A 15,200-nucleotide genomic window follows, 5' to 3' on the forward strand; every position below is an offset into this window, starting at 1 on the left:
AGTATATATATACATACATACATATATATATATATGAAATATTTGACTTTCAGTGAATTCTAGCTATACATGTATATATATATTTTATTATACATATAAATAAAATAAATACTTGAATTTCAGTGTTCCGGAGGCTATCCAGTAGATGGCAGTATTGTCTTGTTTAAGAGTGTCACAACATTGCTGTTTACTGCAGACGAACTGCTTTACGGTAGACTAAACGTGACTGCTGTTGTTGTGTGTTGTTACCGCGCTGGGAGGACGTTAATGAAACTGCCTAACAATAAACCCACATAAGAAACCAAGAACTCGCCCTCGACCATTCTACAGTTATAACGTGATTGGGCAGGCACGCTGTTTATATTGTGGGAAAGCGGACGTGAAAACAGACTGTCGCCGCTGTCCCCACTCAGGTCCGCATTGAGCTGGAGCGGACGTGGCCTCCAGCTCCGGCTGAATTCCGGGAGTTTATCGGGAGAAAATTTCTTCCGGGAGGTTATCGGGAGAGGCGCTGAATTCCGGGAGTTTCCCGGTAAAACCAGGAGGGTTGGCAAGTATGTGATAGGGTTCCTGGGACCCCGTTTTTAAAATTCCTAGCGCCAACACTGATGGGAGTATTGGTGCGTGCAAAACGGCGGGCCGCTTCTAATACTAATCAAATATCATCCGGCCTAGACTTTGACACCCCTGGTCTGTCTAGCGTGTGTGCTATTGTGTGCTTAGGTGTTGTGTAGCTGCTAGCTCCTAGTGGCCTTGTGTAAATGACTAAACTAGAAGACCAAGCTTGTGTTTATTGAAGACATTCAGATGTAAACTGGTGTCCACAAGTAAAAACGCTGCTTGAAGTAAAACTAACATTGGAAAGTTTAGATCATACTTGCCAACCTTGAGACCTCCAATATCGGGAGGTGTGTGTGTGTGTGGGGGGGGGGGGGCGCGGGCGCGCGCTTGGTCGGGGGGGTGGGGTGGGGGGGGGGGGGGGGTGTTTGGGGGCGGGGGGCGTGGTTGGGGTCGTGGTTATTTACAGCTAGAATTCACCAACTCGAGTATTTCATATATATTTTATATATATATATGTATGAAATACTTGACTTTCAGTGAATTCTAGCTATATATATATTTTTTATTTTATTTACATAGAAAAAAAACAAACTTGAATTTCAGTGTTCCAGTGGCGTTCATGATGAGTATATCATTTCGGCCGCCATGTCTGTAATTTCCTCGTTCTTCTGCTTCCTCTCCTTGTTGTGTGCGCAGTTGTGCACTCTATAAAAGCCCTAGATGTTATGACGTCTTTGGGCAGGCAAGCTGTTTATTTTGTGGGAAAGCGGACGTGAGAACAGGCTGTCCCCACTCAGTCTCAGGTCCGCATTGAGCTGGAGGGGGCGTGGCCTCCAGCTCCGGCTGAATACTGGGAGTTTGTCGGGAGAAAATCTCTGCCGGGAGGTTGTCGGGAGAGGCGCTGAATAACGGGATTCTCCCTCTAAAAACGGGAGGGTTGGCAAGTATGGTTTAGATGCAAATAAAATCCGAAACTTGTTTTTTTATGCTGATATTGGAACGATATGTGATATCATTATCGAATTGGGGCACCCCTAGTGATCTGAAAAGTTTAGTATGAATATTGTGGAGAATGCATATATGTTTAAGAGTTATTTCTTTATTCATAGCCATGTTTGATCAGCTAGTACTTTTCCTTTGTATATTGTACCAGTTTCTCTTTTGTCCTCAGATGCCTGTTTAGTGTCTTAACCTTGGAATGTGAATACCTCCCCCACTTGTTCCTCATCAGTGTTGCGAGGAGGAGGGGGGGGGCTTTCTTTGTGTGCAAGGAGTTGGCTTTTCCGTTTGAATGTCAGATCAACTAGAGTAGCAGATATGAATGTATTGGTTAAGCTGATCTCCTAAAGCTTTAGTAAAACTTGATAATATTCCTATTCTGTCTTGATGGTCCTTCTTACTCAGCATATATGTCATCGAAAGAACTTGGGATTGACCAGTAACTTAGATTCCCTGGGAGGAAGAGCTGGTCGACGCAACAATATGCATTACATTTGGCGGGCCAAATAAACTGACTCGACCCCCCGAGCCCCACTTTGGTGAGCCCTGAATTAGAACTCCTTCAATTGGAGTGTTTATCTCCCAGCTAGTTGAAATATGACATGACGTCATAGGGCAGCAGTGAGGACTACATGAGACGTGATCAGCGCAGGAGAATGGAAACAAAGTGTCTTGTTTGGAAGGAGGAAAAAGGAAAAGTAAGCCATACCTGTCGAGGCGGCGGCTGGAAATATTAAAGAGAAGCAGCAGAAAAGCAAGCCAAGGAGTCAAGACACAGAAAAGACAAGTGCAGAGATGAGGCTTTTGTCAGCAACTGTATTGTGTAAAGTGCAAACAAAGTACAGCTGTGGGAAGCAAGAAGAGGACAGAAAGAGGAAAAAAAAAAAGGCACGAACCCGTAAATGTACACCATCGTCTCGCCTTGCAACAAAACAAGATGGTAAAATATATTGCATCTTTAAAAAGTTACAATTGCTATCAGTCAGCAGGAAGTTTGCATGTGGAATCAACTGCACTTCATCACCTACTAATGTGTCAATGTGGGAGAGGACTGATGAGGCGGCTTTGTCTCATCAGTGCCGTCATTCATCGTCTGATTGGACGAGCACAGGAAGAGTCCTCACCTACCAGATGATGATGACGCGCATGAAAAATACCGACAGCGGCATTAAATCAGCATGTTTGTGTTTCTCCCTCCATAATTGCTGAATGCTGCTCTTGTCTCATACGGTAGGTCCAAACTAACATGCTCCTCATTTTCCAGCAACCAAAAAAAAAAAAAAAGCGTGCAAAGACAGTCCAGCTTCAAATACAAACACAATAGGAGCGTCAATAATTGCTTCCCTGCACGCTAAACAGAGTGTGAGTACCAGAGGGCGCTGCAGCGTCGTACTGCCTTAAAGGGCCAGTGTGTAGACTTGAGGAGCAAAACGTTTTCTAAGTGTTATAATAAATAGAATACTGTTCTATTAGTAGGGCTGCAGCTATCGATCATTTTAGTATTCCAGTAATCTATCGATTACTTTGTTCAATTGACCAAGAAATCGGATTAAACACACTTTGTAGCCTCAATACACATTGAAGATAGTTGAGATTGTTCTGCTTGCCATAAGCTGCCTTCTTTGTTCCAAAGTGAAAAAGTAAAATAATTAAAATCTCTCCTATGCCGAAAATTATTATTGTTTTAATTTCACTCAAACGTTTCATTGAAGCAGAAAAATATCAATGAAAGCTTTCTTTCTAATTAGAGATGTCCGATAATGGCTTTTTTGCCGATATCCGATATTGTCCAACTCTTAATTATCGATTCCGATATCAACCGATACCGATATATAGTCGTGGAATTAACACATTATGCCTAATTTTGTTGTGATGCCCCGCTGGATGCATTAAACAATGTAACAAAAAAAGGTTATCCAAAATAAATCAACTCAAGTTATGGAAAAAAATGCCAACATGGCACTGCCATATTTATTATTGAAGTCACAAAGTGCATTATGTTTTTTTAACATGCCTCAAAACAGCAGCTTGGAATTTGGGACATGCTCTCCCTGAGAGAGCATGAAGAGGTTGAGGTGGGTGGGGTTGACATGTGTGTGTGTGTGTGTGTGTGTGTGTGTGTGGGGGGGTATATTGTGGCGTCCCAGAAGAGTTACTGCTGCAAGGGGTTCTGGGTATTTGTTGTGTTGTGTTTATGTTGTTACGGTGCGGATGTTCTCCCGAAATGTGTTTGTCATTCTTGTTTGGTGTGGGTTCACAGTCTGGCGCATATTTGTAACAGTGTTAAAGTTGTTTATACGGCTACCCTCAGTGTGACCTGTATGGCTATTGACCAAGTATGCATGGAATTCACTTGTGTGAAAAGCCGTAGATATTATGTGACTGTGCCGGCACGCAAAGGCAGTGCCTTTAAGGTTTATTGGCGCTCTAATTATGAAACCGATACCGATAATTTTTCGATATTACATTTTAAAGCATTTATCGGCCGATAATATCGGCAGTCCGATATAATCGGACATCCCTATTTCTAATCAAATAAATACCGGTAGCTGAAAGGTGGCAGGTCTCGCATGGTGCAAATTGCTGCTCACTGGGGTGATCGATACATATCGATAATATGGATACCAATCTGATCCATCCTAGCATGTTGAGATCAATATTTTTCAGTTCTCTGCTTTATTTTCACAAATAGCTGCGTAACATTGTTGTATTCTTGTACTGTTATACTGTGTACAAACTCAGCCAAAAAGACATTGGACACAGGAAAAAGCCAAATAATTTGAATTCGAGCCAATAGTAGTTCTTGCTTTTGTTTAGTTATTTTGCACTATTGCCTTATTTTGTGATAAAAGGGAATAGAGCAGTTGTTCTCAAACTGTGATAGGCCAAAGAACCAATTAAAGTAGAGTGTTTTATGTTCTTGTATTCAAACAGTGTTACAGTTCAAACTGTGTTTAATATTACCATGCCCAAAAATATTAAATATACTTAACTAAAACTTCTGCCTTGTTTTTAATAAATACTTTGGCCTACTACACTACTGTAGTTTAAGGTTGGTCATTAGGGTGGTACTTGGAGAGCCATGTTTTTTCTAAGGTGGTAGTTGGTGGTAAAAAGTTTGAGAACCTCTAGAATTGAGTATAAACATAATTGGAATATTTTGTTGATATCTTCTTATATTGTTGTATTTATGTGTTGGTAAACTCCTAACAATAATTTAGTTTTCTAGTAATTATATAAGAGAGCTTATTACCTTGTTCTGCTTTAAAGAAACTCCCAATGGGTCTTGTGAAAGGAAAATAGTTGACAAGGGTCTTTCCAAATACAAATGAATAGAAAGACTGGAAATAATCCATCAAGTCAAAAACATGGCACACCAGCCACTACATTATGACCATAATACAGACAAAAAAAAGGTCAGCTAATTCCTCTCTGGGCTGTCAGCAGGCAGGGGCAATGGAGCCAACTCGTCCTGGCTGGCGGGAGTGAGTGAGGAAGAAGTGTTGGTCGTCATGGCAACGACAGTGCAGCTTGGGTCCTTGAATACAATGGCAGTGTTTTTTGTGTGTATTTTTTAAATGCAGCTTATCAAGTGAAATCAATGAAAATTGTCATTTAGAAAAAAGATTAGTGTGAATCCAAATTGCACATATGTGCAGCCCAACTGTAAGAAGTACAACTATCTTCCTTTCTGCCTTGAAACATAACTGAAACCAGTGCAGCAGGTTTGAAGAATGATGTTCCTATGATGCTACAGTACTACACACTGCTCCTTTACACAAAGTGCTTATGTGCGCTACAAACAGATTTTGGAGCGGGAAGATGGAATGAAAATGGTTATGTAAGTATAACTTATTTACTGTCTACAGATTGACACAGCCCTCTTTTAACTTCCCTGTTACTCTAATTATGTCTCTTATTGCTCGAGCACATTCAGTTCTCAGATGATTTGATCAAAAGCCATCAACATTCGCAACGACCAGCACTAAAAAGTATTTTCTTCTTTTTTTTTTCTTTTTTTTTTAAACAAAAGCTTTTAACCAGACACTACCGACATTACATAAAGTCGATCAAACTTTGGTCTAACAACATATTTTCTTCTCTCTAATTTCACTTTTTAAATGCAAACTGTACACAATTCTGTGAGAGGAAAACAAAAGCTTGTTGCATATTTACTTAACAAAGATATGCTTCAACTTTGGACATTCAACAATATACATCAGCTTCACACTCAAAAAATATTTACTTTATACACTTTGAATATAATCACACTACTTTAAAATAAAAGGTCATTTGACATGACTACTGGCCCGAATATAAGAAAATATATTTTTGTCTTCCCTGAAAAAAAAAGATGGGGTGTCTTATACTCTGGGTCTGGGGAATAACACATGCAAAGCAACAAGTGGCGCCAAATGGCCTCTCCCCAAGCAAGTCCGAGCTTTTCTCCCCGTCACTCACAGGCAAAGCAGTAAATTCAGCTAAGAAATAAGATACAGGCAGTCTGGTGTCAGGATATTTTGGACTGTTGTTCACCAGACTAGGAAAAACTCTCACCATTTCATTGCAATCTGCAAGTTTTTTCCCTGATATTTCAAACATGAATTCAAAAAGGTTCACAATATTATGTCTTTGAATATATATTTTTCTAAAAACTCATGTTTGTCTTGAATTCAGGGTCGTCGTGTATTTGGAATTTCACGGAATATAGTGACCTAACAGAAGTTGTATTTCAATTTCTACAGAGTGGAAGCCGTTTCAAGTCGAGACACCTTGGATTTATGTCGACATAAGCGGTTGTCAACGTAACCAATACTGAAAGTAGTCACTGCGAGCAGATTTACTTGGGACTTTTGGTCAGACATATAAGGGAGTGGTTTCCTGCTGGTGCCCAGTCTAAACAAAACATGGTGATGTGAGACAGGCCTGAATTTGGGCAAGTGTCAAGTCTAGACTGAACACATTTCCTTTTAGCCATACATATGACAACTAAAATTATTTTATCGACACTCTTTGCTTGTAACTCATTCATGATTAGTTTTATCGAAGATTTTATTTGTCTTCTTGTGATTTTATGCCTCTGTAAAGCATTTTGAACTGTCATGAGTACTATAAATAGACTTGCCTTGCCATATATTTTATACACTTACCTAACAGATCTGCTTGGGTAATTTTTTGGGATGTTAATCATCGTTTAGGTAGCAAACAATCAACACAATTTTTAACATTTCTGTTAGTTGCTGTGGTAGATTCCAGGTTAATACTGCCATGGTTTTATTTTGTAGCTTACTGCACTGCACAGGAAGTCACCGTGTGCCTGTTGTAATACGGTGTAACTCGACAATAATTATGTTGCTGTTCTGCAGCTGCTGCCATAATGAGTTAGTTACCAATACTCACACATGTCGATATAAACAGACCGATTTTTCATCAAGATGCAGCTTTTGGGTGTAAAATTTTATGGTGACAAAAACCATGTACGCCAAAATTATATATATACCATGTATAAACCATGTATGCCAAAATTATATATATATATATATATATATATATATATATAAATATATATATATATATATATATATAAATATATATATATATATATATATATATATATATATATATATATATATATATATATATATATATATATATATATATATATATATAAATATATATATATATATATATATATATATAAATATATATATAAATATATATATATATAAATATATATATATATAAATATATATATATTATATATATATATATATATATATATATATATATATATATATATATATATATATATATATATATATATATATATATATATATATATATATACACACCCGAAAGCTGCATCTGCAAACTAATACTCACACATGTCGATATAAACAGACCGATTTTTCATAAAGATGCATTCGAGTGTCAAATTTTATGGTGACAAAAACCATGTATGCCAAAATTATATACATATATACATACATATACAGTATATATATATATATATTATATATATATATATATATATATATATATATATATATGCACGCACACACATGATATATAAGTGTGCGTATATATATATATATATATATATATATATATATATATATATATATATATATATATATATATATATATATATATATATATATATATATATATATATATATATATACATATATATCTACAAAATAAACGATAATGATACAAGTTTGGTCTTTTCTTGTATTTTTGTAGTCATTTACAAAAGGTTGACATGGTAGACTAGGAGCTAGCAACTACACAACAGCTAAGTACACAATACCACACAATCTAGACATACGCAGTAAGTGTCCACAATTGATCAATACTGCAGTCTAAAACCCATTTGTCAATATAAACAAGTATCAATTATTATAGTTCCATATTACTTACACGTATTATACATATTGGAATGTATCCAGTAACAAACGTGTCTGCATCAATAAACTTACTGCGTCATGAGTTTACTCATGAATTATTGTGGCCACTAGGTGTTGAAAAAAAGTAATTACCACTCCACTTCAACTTAAAGACAGCATAAGTCAATTACTTATGGTTAGTAATAGGTTAGTGTTTTTGATGTACTGGATTAATAGCGTTATTGGCTATTGGTATCAGAAATGAAAAAGTTATTTTTGAGTAATATTAAGAACCGTGTGGACCAGGACTGGGTGAGTTGGTTGACATAAACAGGAGTGACTTAAAAGGGTTCCACTGTAGAATGTTCTATAAGGTGCTAAAACACGTGCAGAAGTCGTTGAAATCAGGAAATCGTGGTCTCTTTGAATTTAAAGGGATAATGCAACTAATGTTGTATTTCTAGCAGCTTTACCTCGTATGACATCAGTAAACTTGTTCTATGATGACATAGAATACTCTAGCAAGGTGTAGTCACATTAGTGATGCACCTTTACAGTGCTACTCTGACATACTATTTCTACTAAAACAGACGATAGCACCAGAAAGACACTCAGTTTTTTGATGACGACCTCTCTTGGCAGTTCCTTCTCAAAAAAAAAAAAGAGCCAACTCTACGTATTCCTTGTTCTGAGCTTGTGTGTGACACTCCTCTACAGTGCTATTAGGTGTCATCCAGCTGCAGACTGATAAACTCCTGTATGCACTTCCTGTACTGCATCTCGGTTGGACTGTTGATGTTATATTGACCTGACTGACTGTAGGGCCCCTCCGCCTCCCGCATCTCCTCGTTCATCTTGGCTAGTCGCAGCCTGGGAATGAAACACAAAATAACATTAGAAAAATAATTATGAATGATCGATAATTTCCTATGCAGCTTTACTGGTAATAGAGGGTGCAATGCAATGGCCATCTAGCAGCAAATATGGTAATGTTATTTGCCTTGTGTGATAAAATGGATGGATGGATCCTTAAGTGACACTTTGTGGGTAAAAGTAGGTACTGCCTGGTAAAGTGAACTGGTAATAACTTACAATAAATAAATGGAGGCAGAGTCAGTCACTGAGAGGGTGATGATGTTGATGAAATGTTATTTCCTGCTGTCGGCGTTTATTTGGTGACAATGACCAGCCCAGTGAGTCACAACAACGGACAAAAGGCTTCTGTTACTGCATCCAACCTTTTTCTACCACCGCATACAGAAAAATGGAAGGATGCTTGGGGCCACTTTGATCTATTTAGTGCATAGTTCAATACAAATCAATATATTCTAAGCTCTCACAACAAAACACCCACATCTTAGCTTTGTGTTAGAGTTAAATTAGTGTAATATTTAATAATATTTAACAATAATATATATATATATATATATATATATATATATATATATATATATATATATATATATATATATATATATATATATATATATATATATTTTATTTGGACGATGCCATGTATTTAAAAAAATAGAAACATTTAAAAATCTAATACCTCAATAATACAAAGGTTTGTATTTTTAGAATATTTCAAGGGCCAAAAAAATCAGAGTAACAGCTAATAGATCTTTTTCTTTATTAGTTAATTTCTAAAAAAAAAGGCAGAGGGTCAATAAAAATGTTTATCTACTAATAAATCTAATAATTCTTGAATTATTAGAAAATGCTGAGGGCCAATAACAAAATCTAATATCAAATCATTTATGACGATTTTTTCTTTCTTTTTTTAGAATATATGGACGTAAATTGTGTAATATCTAACATACTGTATCTAAATACTACATACCATTTTTCAAAAACAGGCAATAGGAAAATTAAAAGGAGTGTAATATTAAATAATTATATATATATATATATATATATATATATATATATATATATATATATATATATATATATATATATATATATATATATATATATATATATATATATATATATATATATATATATATATATATACACTACCATTCAAAAGTTTGGGGTCACCCAAACAATTTTGTGGAATAGCCTTCATTTCTAAGAACAAGAATAGACTGTCGAGTTTCAGATGAAAGTTCTCTTTTTCTGGCCATTTTGAGCGTTTAATTGACCCCACAAATGTGATGCTCCAGAAACTCAATCTGCTCAAAGGAAGGTCAGTTTTGTAGCTTCTGTAACGAGCTAAACTGTTTTCAGATGTGTGAACATGATTGCACAAGGGTTTTCTAATCATCAATTAGCCTTCTGAGCCAATGAGCAAACACATTGTACCATTAGAACACTGGAGTGATAGTTGCTGGAAATGGGCCTCTATACACCTATGTAGATATTGCACCAAAAAACAGACATTTGCAGCTACAATAGTCATTTACCACATTAGCAATGTATAGAGTATATTTCTTTAAAGTTAAGACTAGTTTAAAGTTATCTTCATTGAAAAGTACAGTGCTTTTCCTTAAAAAATAAGGACATTTCAATGTGACCCCAAACTTTTGAACGGTAGTGTATATACAGTATATATATATATTTTTTTTTCATTTTAAGAATGTACAAAGCATCAATAAAAATGAGTGTAATATAATAAATCTCATTAAGAATGCCCATCCATCCATCTTCTATACAGCTTATCCTCGTTAGGGTCGCAGGTAAGCTTGAGCCTATCCTAGCTGAGTCCGGGCAAGAGGCGGGATACACTCCAGACTGGTCGCCAGCCTATCGCAGTGCACATATGAACAAACAACCATTCACACTTAGTGACAATTTAGAGTCTTCAATTAACCCGACATTTATTATGAATGAATGAGATGTAGTTATAAATGTTATTTTTAAAATAAACTCAGTATAAAAATTAATAATACAGTGAGGTCCACAAGTATTTGCACACCCTGCAATTTTGCAAGTTTTCTCACTTAGAAATGTTTATCATAGATGTATTTCCACTGTTACAGACATAATCTGAAAAGAAAAATCCGGAAATCACATTTTTTAATGATTCATTTGTATGTTACTGGGGTTCATAAGTATTTGCACACATGAGAATCAGCAAGAATTGTGACTCTGAAAGAGCTGTCAGTCTACCTTTAAAAAAGTCCACCTTTACCCACGTCTAATCACCCACCCACCACCCCTTTGAGCTCATTAAAGTCACCTGTTCAGCCCACAGTCAGTCAAGGTCCAACTGCTACCATGGGCAAGACCAAAGAGCTGTCAAAAGAGACCAAATTGTAGAGCTCCACAAAGCTGGAAAAGACTATGGGACAATTGGGAAGCAGCTTGGTGAGAATAGATCAACTGTTGCAGCAATTGTTAGAAAATGGAAGAGGCTAAACATGACTGCTAATCTACCTCAGACTCCATGTTAGATCTCTCCTTATGGGGCATCACTCATGATAAGAAAAGTGAGGAATCAGCCCAGAACTACACGGCAGGAGCTGGTGAATGACCTGAAGAGAGCTGGGACCACTGTTTCCAAGGCTACTATCAGTAGAACACTACGGCGTAGTGGTTTAAAATCATGCATCGCACGGAAGGTTCCCCTGTTTAAGTCAGCCCATGTCCAGGCCCGTCTGAAGTTTGCCAATGGTCATCTGGATGATCCAGAGGAGTCATGGGAGAAAGTCATGTGGTCAGATGAGACCAAAATATAACTTTTTGGTATAAACTCCACTCGTCAGGTTTGGAGGAAAAAGAAGGATGAGTGTCATCCCAAGAACACCATCCCTACAGCGAAGCATGGGGGTAGAAGCATCATGCTTTAGAGGTGCTTTTCAGCAAAGGGGACAGGACGACTGCACTGTATTAAGGAGAGGATGAACGTATTGTGAGATTTTGGCCAAAAACCTCCTTCCCTCAGTCAGAGTGTTGAAGATGGGTCGTGGCTGGGTCTTCCAACTTGACAATGACCTGAAGCACACAGCCAGGATAACCAAGGTGTGGCTCCATACGAAGCATATCAAGGTTCTGAAGTGGCCTAGCCAGTCTCCAGACCTAAATCCAATAGAAAATCTTTGGAGGGAGCTGAAACTTCGTGTTGGTCGGCGACAGCCCCGAAACCTGACAGATCTAGAGAAGATTTGTGTGGAGTGGGCCAAAATCCCTGTTGAACCTGGTGAAGAACTATAGGAAACGTTTGACCTCTGTAATTGCAAACAAAGGCTTCTGCACTAAATATTAACACTGATGTTTTCATGTGAGCATATACTAACGAACCCCAGTAACATACAAATAAATCATAAAAAAATCATACTTTGGACTGGACTTTCACAATATTATGTCAGACCCACTCGACATCCATTGCTTTCGGTCTCCCCTAGAGGGGGGGGGGGTTACCCACATATGCGGTCCTCTCCAAGGTTTCTCATAGTCATTCACATCGACGTCCCACTGGGGTGAGTTTTTCCTTGCCCGTATATGGGCTCTGTACCGAGGATGTCGTTGTGGCTTGTGCAGCCCTTTGAGACACTTGTGATTTAGGGCTATATAAATAAACATTGATTGATGATTGATTGATACGATGTGATTTCCGGATTTTTCTTTTTAGATTATGTCTCTAACAGTGGAAATACATCTATGATGAATATTTCAGACCTCTCCCTAATTTCTAAGTGGGAGAACTTGCAAAATTGCAGGGTGTGCAAATACTTGTGGACCTCACTGTATACCTCATTGCTAGTCAGTTTTATTTTTTTAAATACGAGGGCCCATAAAAACGTGTGCGCTTACATGGACAGACATTAAAATTAATAGTCTAAGATGTGTGTGTTATTGTGTTAAACACAATTGCTGAGATGTCTACAGAGCTTAAAGATTTTACACGGGTCATTAAAAAAATGATAACACTCACAATGTGACAATATCTGCATTGGCTGCTTCCACCGCAATCACCAGCGGCGTTTTCTCTTCAATGTCTGCAGCATTTTGATTGGCTCCTCTTTTCAAGAATAGACACACTTGCCTAAAACAGACAAAAGTTACATGAATGGTGTTGTTTCTTTTGTGAGTCAAAGCGTGGCGGTGAGGTAGACGGACCCTGTATGTCCCAGCATGGTGGCGTGGTGCAGGGGTCCTCGGCCTTGAGCGTCCTGCTGGTTTACATTCGCCGCATTTTGCAGTAGAAACTCACAGGTGACCAAAGAACCCTGACATTTCACATGAACAGAAATTTTTACAATACTTTAGTCAAGTGAGTGAGTGGCACAAAACCGACTTACCCCGCGCACGGCCATAATGAGCGGCGTCCTCTTGTCGTCTTCTGTGTTGACCCAGTTGACCTCGGCTCCGTGGGCCAAGGCCTCTGCCATTTCGGGCAGGCTGCGGGCACACGAAGCCCAGTAAAGCTGCAGACCTGAACTGTACTCCTTGGGCTCGTAGAACACCACGTCTTTGCAAGGTGATGGCGGAGCCAGGGTGGCGGGCATGGGCATGGGCGGAGCCTCAGCTACATCTGAACAAGAAAAGAGAATAAACATGCAAAGTCAGTCAAACCAACCAAAGTGATTCTATTTAACTATTATTAGTTGAAAATAAGAACAGGGGTTCCCGAATATTCGATATTAATATCGCTCCAAAATCAGCAGAAACATTTTTTATCAGATTAAATCGAAAGGAGCTCAGCAAGATGAGTTGTCACATGGGTATCTGGTCAGGATTGGTCAATATAAACAAGTATCAAATAGGTATGGTTGCATATTACTTACACATGTCTCCAAAGCCCAAGCGTATAAAAAGTATCCAGTAACAAATGTCTCCGCATCATTCAACTTACTGCATCATGAGTTTCACCTAAGTGTTTACTTCAACCTAAAGACAGCAGAAATCCATTCCAGATGGATAATAATAAACAGGGTAGTGTTTTCTATGTCTGCCATTGTTCTCTATTGAATTGGATCAATATCGGTATGGTATTGGAAGAGAAAAAGTTGTATTGGGACACCCCTAATTAAGATTGATAGGCCTGTAGGGAAAGACTTACCTGCATCTGCCAAGCTACTGTTAGAGGGAGTGGTGGCCAGCATCTCCCTACTGCCATCAGCACTATGCTGGATGCCACTGTCTGCACTTTTGACTGTGAAGAGAGAAAAAAAACATTAAATGGAACAGTCATTCCCTAAGTACCGTACAAAAATATATTTTTATGAATCATTTTACTCAGAGTCATATTTTTGCCTGTGTGACTATTAATTATTTAGTTTTCTGCCATAATAGTTGGTCATCATAATTTAAAGGCACATAGTTGTATTAAGTTTAAAAAAAAAAAATTTGGCTGGCTGATTTAACATTTAAAATGATTTACCATTCCTTATATTTGAAGTTTTCAAAGAATAGTGAACCTCGATTTACAAATTCCTCAATTTTAGATTTTGGACTGAGCAAAATATGCCCCTGTGTGCGAACCATGTCTTTTATTACGAATGCTTCAGTCATTCATTTTGTGCTTGCTCGTACTGAAGAGATTGAGGAAGCCGGCTTCGTAAACAAAGCAAGATTTTAATTGTGATGAGAACAGACTTTTCTAGGAAAAATATGCCAAAGCGGACTTATTTCCCAAGACTCTCTCATTCAGCGGCGCCTCTTCCAAGAGCGCACACACAGGCCTCTTCCCCCGACCCCTTCCTACCCTTTGCCCATTTCTCTCCTCTCATGAGCTGCTCCTCTGCGATGTCAACATACTGAAAGTTAATTGTATTTTTTATAATATTTATTATTGCAGCAATATGATTGTTAAAGTTAAGGATATTTGTGATTTCTGATCATTTGTGAGAGCACCAAAAGGACTTCTGTGTGTGTGCGCGTGTTGGCAGTGCAACGTATAGAGCACAGTTCAGCTTGTCGTCGTCGTCGTTTTGTCTTGTTAATAAAGAGACAATTGATTCATCACCTCTTTATGTTTGTTTGATGTACAGTACTGTAGGGTGCTTTATATTGTCTTCAAAGTCTATAAACCTTCACTAAAATATGGATTTTGTCGAGGCTTCAACCCATTATGCATATTAACATTGTTTCTTATGGAGTAATTTGGTTCACTATACAAACTTTTCGATTTACGAGCCCTGTTAAGTTTGTAAATCGAGGTTCCACTGTGCAGTCAGCCGCCCTTTGCCACATTGTGCTTTGAAGTTTACAGCTTCACTCCATTTCTCTTTTTTGTAAAGCATATGCTATGAATTCCTGGCCTAAATTGCACATTTTCAAGCATAAAACTAGCCAAATGAA

General features: G+C 37.7%; 1 protein-coding gene across 5 annotated transcripts in view; it reads right to left on the reverse strand.

Moving 5' to 3' along the window:
• Nucleotides 1–15,200, reverse strand: part of LOC133635150 (arf-GAP with coiled-coil, ANK repeat and PH domain-containing protein 2-like) — a 90,483-nt gene that overhangs the window by 3,609 nt on the left and 71,674 nt on the right. For 3 of the 5 annotated variants that reach the window (XM_062027997.1, XM_062027996.1, XM_062027999.1), the window contains 5 exons: nucleotides 13,960–14,052; nucleotides 13,199–13,431; nucleotides 13,017–13,126; nucleotides 12,832–12,942; nucleotides 8,758–8,819 (listed from right to left, as the gene is read on the reverse strand). In XM_062027997.1, the coding sequence (XP_061883981.1) occupies nucleotides 8,758–8,819; nucleotides 12,832–12,942; nucleotides 13,017–13,126; nucleotides 13,199–13,431; nucleotides 13,960–14,052 (609 nt within the window). The remainder of the gene's footprint in view (nucleotides 1–8,757; nucleotides 8,820–12,831; nucleotides 12,943–13,016; nucleotides 13,127–13,198; nucleotides 13,432–13,959; nucleotides 14,053–15,200) is intronic. The other 2 variants (XM_062027998.1, XM_062028000.1) reach the window with 1 other exon arrangement.

Source organism: Entelurus aequoreus, linkage group LG19 (assembly GCF_033978785.1).
Source record: "Entelurus aequoreus isolate RoL-2023_Sb linkage group LG19, RoL_Eaeq_v1.1, whole genome shotgun sequence".
Classification (NCBI taxonomy): domain Eukaryota; kingdom Metazoa; phylum Chordata; class Actinopteri; order Syngnathiformes; family Syngnathidae; genus Entelurus; species Entelurus aequoreus.